The sequence below is a fragment of the Mercenaria mercenaria genome, unplaced genomic scaffold (assembly GCF_021730395.1).
Source record: "Mercenaria mercenaria strain notata unplaced genomic scaffold, MADL_Memer_1 contig_1300, whole genome shotgun sequence".
NCBI classification, from domain to species: Eukaryota; Metazoa; Mollusca; class Bivalvia; order Venerida; family Veneridae; genus Mercenaria; species Mercenaria mercenaria.
In genome coordinates, this window is record NW_026459283.1 from 51,155 (window position 1) to 56,477 (window position 5,323).

General features: G+C 38.2%; 1 protein-coding gene across 1 annotated transcript; it reads left to right on the top strand.

Annotated features, from left to right (window-relative positions):
• The first annotated feature begins 1,119 nt into the window (after positions 1-1,119).
• Positions 1,120-4,343, top strand: LOC128551611 (uncharacterized protein K02A2.6-like). The gene is made up of 2 exons (XM_053532506.1): positions 1,120-1,272; positions 2,076-4,343. Exons 1-2 carry the CDS (start codon positions 1,120-1,122, stop codon positions 4,341-4,343), a joined length of 2,421 nt encoding a protein of 806 aa, XP_053388481.1.
• The last annotated feature ends 980 nt before the right edge of the window (positions 4,344-5,323 follow it).

Consider the following 5,323-nt stretch of genomic DNA (forward strand, 5'->3'; position numbering starts at 1 on the left):
TGCATCTAAACAAACTCAGACAGTTGTGTAGAAAGATTTAACCAGTCAGACTAAACTTTCCATTTGTGAACGTCGGACAAATGGACATACCCACTTTTGTTACTTGTTGAGCATGTTGTGAGCAAGTTAATACCGATAGGGAGTTTGGAAACAATAACAGTTAAATTGTCAGTATATCATTACTACCTGCAATGCAAAACAGAACACAAACATCAAATGTTTTTCATAAATTTTCATGTTTATTACGACAATGCGCTTGATAACTGCTATGGTTGTTTATAACATGACTGTATTCTATTGTTTCTCTGATTGGCTGAAAACGGTTCAAAAAGTAATGAGAACATATCATATCAACTTATCTTTGGTTATAATTAGTACAAAAATAAAAATAGATTAAAGTAGTTGCTTGGAAAACCAATATCACCCTGATTTGGTCTAAATTTATTCCTTATTTCTTTATTAAAGATACAATTGTAATAACAAGACTGACTATACATTTATTCATGTAATAAAACAATTATTGACTTTTTCATAGGTTGATATCAGGATTTATCAACCCTCAAAAAGTTATATTCACCGAGCCGAAGATTTATCAACCCTCAAAAAGTTATATTCACCGAGCCTTTGGCTCGGTGAATATAACTCTTTTCAGGTTGATAAATCCTGATATCAACCTATGAAAAAGTCGATAATTGTATAATGTAATACAGCAATGATATAAAATGCCTGAATAAAATTTATACATATTATCATCTGTCTTCAAAATAGATATTTATTTTGTAATGCCTTTCATTATTCTCAAATGTACCCATTATTTACAGAAAAGACTTGCACATACACAGTATATAAAGTGCTTAATCACCAAGATTATCCAGCCAAGAATGAAAAAAATAAAACGTGCGGTGTGTCGCCCTCCTGCATCGCTCAACGTCATTTTGTTTCCGATAGCTTTATAGAATGTAATGATGTGACGTTGCGAAGCGTAATGTTTGGTATTCCGACAGACATCGCTGAATTACACCTTCTTCACCTTAACTTGAATCTGATATTTATCGCTAATGTTCTGTCATATTTCAGGGTGCTTCAGTCTTGCCTTGTCTCTGCAGCTGGTAGGTAGCCATGTTGGATGTCACTGAGCATGCTCAGTTCCTAGATGATTATGGGAAATCACCATGGAGATACACCATGCATACCCTAGATGCCATCTTGGATCTGTTCATAAGTAAAAAATGGGGATCACTGCTTGTTACAGGATTTGACATTTTTCAGAAGGTAAATGAACATTGCATAAAACGACACAACTTGAACAAAATTGGGTAACCTCAGCAAGAAACAGTTGCATCACTTCCTGATACACTCTGATGGTCCTTATTCTGTAAAAGCATATATTTTCACTTGTTCAGTATTCGCGTATTTGAAATTTTTAGTATGTTCGCGAGGTTTAATATTTGCGTAATTGTAAAATAGTATCCTACTTGAATTTGAATTATACTAATGGTGAATATTTAAGCGAGGATGAATTTTCTTGAGATGTAGGGCCTTGCAAATATAGCGAAATTTAAACCCTCACAAAAAAATTCTGCTTTTACAGTACACTCTATATGGATGAAAAGGACTTATGCCTCTTTAAGCAATGATTTCAGCAGATAAGGATAGTCAGTTTTTATAGCAAATTTCCTTGGTCATGTGTTTGAAGAAGGATTATTATGTTTTAGATCGAATTGTTTTACAATAGTGGCATGAAAGTAGTTCCACATGTTTGATAAACCTGAAGTGATGGCGTAACATAATTCCTTTGGAAAACATAGAACAAATCCTGGTCCTGGCATATGGAAACAAAATTCATCCCATGAATTCATGGCAGCTGATGTGATAATCTATAAAAATAGCAATTTTTCTAACTATCCAAAGATGTTGATGTATCATTATGTAGATAATGTAGTATACTCACAGCGCATGCGTATATTTTATACACACCCAGTTTGGGATGTTGTTTCAGCAGTTGTTAAGGCGCACTCATATAATAAACATATACTTATAGTAAGAATACTGTGTTGGTCATTCTTTACAATAAGACATGGTGTCAGAAGTGGGATATTTACATTGATACAGTAATTAGTGCTGTGGACAAGATGTGCAATCAGGCATTTGTGGATATTAAAACTGGACCTCTTGGGAAACAAATTTCTTTCAAGATAGACACTGGCGCACAGGTGAATATTTTACCTCATTTTGCATTGCAACAATTAGGTGTAAAAACCGCACTCTGTTCCTCTGTAACGAAGCTCACAGGTTATAATGGCAACCCTTTAGTATGTCTAGGTTCCATTACCCTGCAGTGTACCCATGAACCTTCTGCACAGACCAAGTATGTAGAATTTCATGTAGTAGACACCCAGTCACCACCCTTGTTTGGTTTTCAGACTTCCATAGATTTTGGCCTAGTTAAACTCGCACATGCTGTCACTTCCAATTATGTATCCTTCCCGCTTAACAAAACAGCAGTGCTGAATGAATATTCCCAGGTTTTTAAGGGCATTGGCTCTATTCCAGGGCAATGTTCTATTTATCTGAAACATGATGCTAAACCTGTGGTTCATCCTCCACGTAGGATTCCTGTTGCATTACGAGATAAATGCAAGAAGGAGCTAGATAAGATGGAGAAATTGGGGGTCATTACAAAAGTAAGTGAGCCTACTGAGTGGGTCAATTCAATGGTGACAGTACAGAAAAAATCAGGTGACTTGCGAATAGTACTTGATCCGGGTGACTTGAACAGAAACATTCAACGTCCTTATCATCCGACAAAAACACTGGATGACATACTTCCCCAGCTAAACGGTGCTACATTTTTTACAAAATTAGACGCTAGGTCAGGTTACTGGGCAATGCATTTGACAGAGAAGTCTTCCATGTTGACTACATTCAATACCATATTTGGGAGGTACAGGTATCTGAGGCTTCCAATGGGTATTTCGTCTGCCATGGATCTGTTCCAAAAGAAAATAGACGAAATATTTGAGGGTCTCCCAGGGGTAGCTGCCATAGTAGACGATATTTTAGTATATGGCAAAACAAGGGAGGAGCATGATGCGAATTTGAGAGCAGTGCTCCAAAGGTCACTAGAACAAGGTATACGCCTTAATCCAGATAAGCTGGAGGTTGGGCAGTCCCAGATTAGTTATTTCGGTCATGTGATATCTAAACAAGGTCTTAGCCCAGATCCAGACAAGGTGTCTGCAATTCGAGAAATGCCTATCCCGGAAAATAGGTCACAACTCGAAACGGTACTTGGCATGAGTCAGTATCTCGCTAGATATGCACCTAGGCTATCTGAGGTCACTTTGCCCTTACGAGAATTATTGGCGAAAGATGTAGAATTTCTCTGGGGTGAATCACAGCAGCAAGCTTATGATCAGATGATTGATATCATAACGCAAGCTCCTGTCCTTGCTTTCTATGACCCGGCCAAACCCTTAGAGTTGCAAACCGACGCAAGTAGGTCAGGACTTGGGGCCACACTCCTTCAAGAAGGTAGACCTATAGGTTATGCCAGTAAAAGTCTTACGCCAAGCCAAATGAACTATGCTATGATTGAGTTAGAGTGTCTTGGACTGGTATTTGGCTTGAAGAAATTCCACCAGTGGGTGTATGGAAAAAAAGTCAAAGTAGTTACAGACCACTTACCATTGATAGCTATATGTAAGAAACCCTTATTTGCTGCACCTGTTAGGTTACAGCGGCTGCTCTTAAACATTTCACAGTATGATATAGATGTCACTTATAGGCAGGGAACTCAGATTCCTTTACCAGATACTTTGTCTAGATTTCCGGTAAAGGATACAGATCCGTCCCTGACGGAAACTGTAGAAGTCCAGGTTAATATGGTCAAAAGAAGCTTACCGGTAAGTGACCGGAAATTACAAGAAATCAAGGTCAATACTGACAGGGACGAACAACTTTTGTCCCTGAAGCAAGTCATTATTGAAGGTTGGCCAGATGAAAGAAATCACTGCAAGTCAGAACTGCTAGATTTCTGGAATTACAGGGATGAGCTTACCGTCATGGATGGGATAATAATGAAGGGTCACAAAATTGTTATTCCTCAATCCCTAAAGGCAGACTTATTGTCAAAACTACATTCTTCAAGTCATATGGGAATAGAGAAAACAATAAGTAGAGCAAGTGATATTGTTTTCTGGCCTAGAATCACCCAGGAAATTAAAGATCTCGTTCTGAAATGTCCTGTATGTTTGCAACAGAGACTCAAACCAGAAAGAACCGCTTGTCTACACCCAAGTTCCAGAATACCCATGGCAGGAAGTTGGCACAGACCTATTTGAGTTCAATGGCAAAGACTTTTTGATAGTCGCTGACCATTATTCACATTACTTTGAGGTCAAAGAGCTGCCTAACTGTAGAAGTTCGACAGTTATAAGTAGGCTCAAGGGCATATTTGCTAGATTTGGCATACCAGAAATTGTAGTATCTGATAATGGGCCATGCTATGCATCTCATGAGTTTGCAAACTTTGCAAAGCTCTGGGATTTTACACACCAGACCACAAGTCCTTACCACAGCTCCGGTAATGGTTTTGCGGAAGCGTACGTGAAAATTTGCAAGCGCATTTTCACGAAGGCCAGAGCATCAGGCACCGACCCAATGATAGGAATACAAGAATATAGGGTTACAAAACTTAAAATAGGTTTTTCACCCAGTGAAATTATGTTCCAACGTCAAATTAGGTCAGTGTTGCCAGTTGCTAAGTCACAATTACTTCCCCGGCAAATCTCACACAAGGTCATTCGTGAGAAATTGTCAGCAAACAAGGAAAGGGAGAAAGTGTATTATGATATGACAGCCAAGCATTTACCACCATTAGAAATAGGAGATTCGGCACGAATTCAGCAAGCAAATAAAAATTGGAGTCCTGCAGTAGTAGTGCAAAAACACCATGATAGGTCATACTCTGTTAAAACACCTGACGGTAACACATATCGTCGCAATAGGAGGCATTTGTTACAAACCAATGAATCAAAGAGTGCATACCTGAAGTTGACATGCAAAATGTGGAAAATAACAACCTTTCGGCGCCTCAAGAAAATTCTGACTGTATTTCACAATTCTCTGATAAAAGCAATAAAAGGTCAGATAATGAAGCAAGTGAAAAAACATATATGAGTAGATCTGGCAGGGCAGTTAAACCTCCGACAAGATTAATTGAAACAATGTAATATGATAACATTAGATAGCGGAACACGCGTGCTATGTAAACAGTGAACAGAGATAATTAAGTGCTGATAGCAAAAATATGCCATTCATG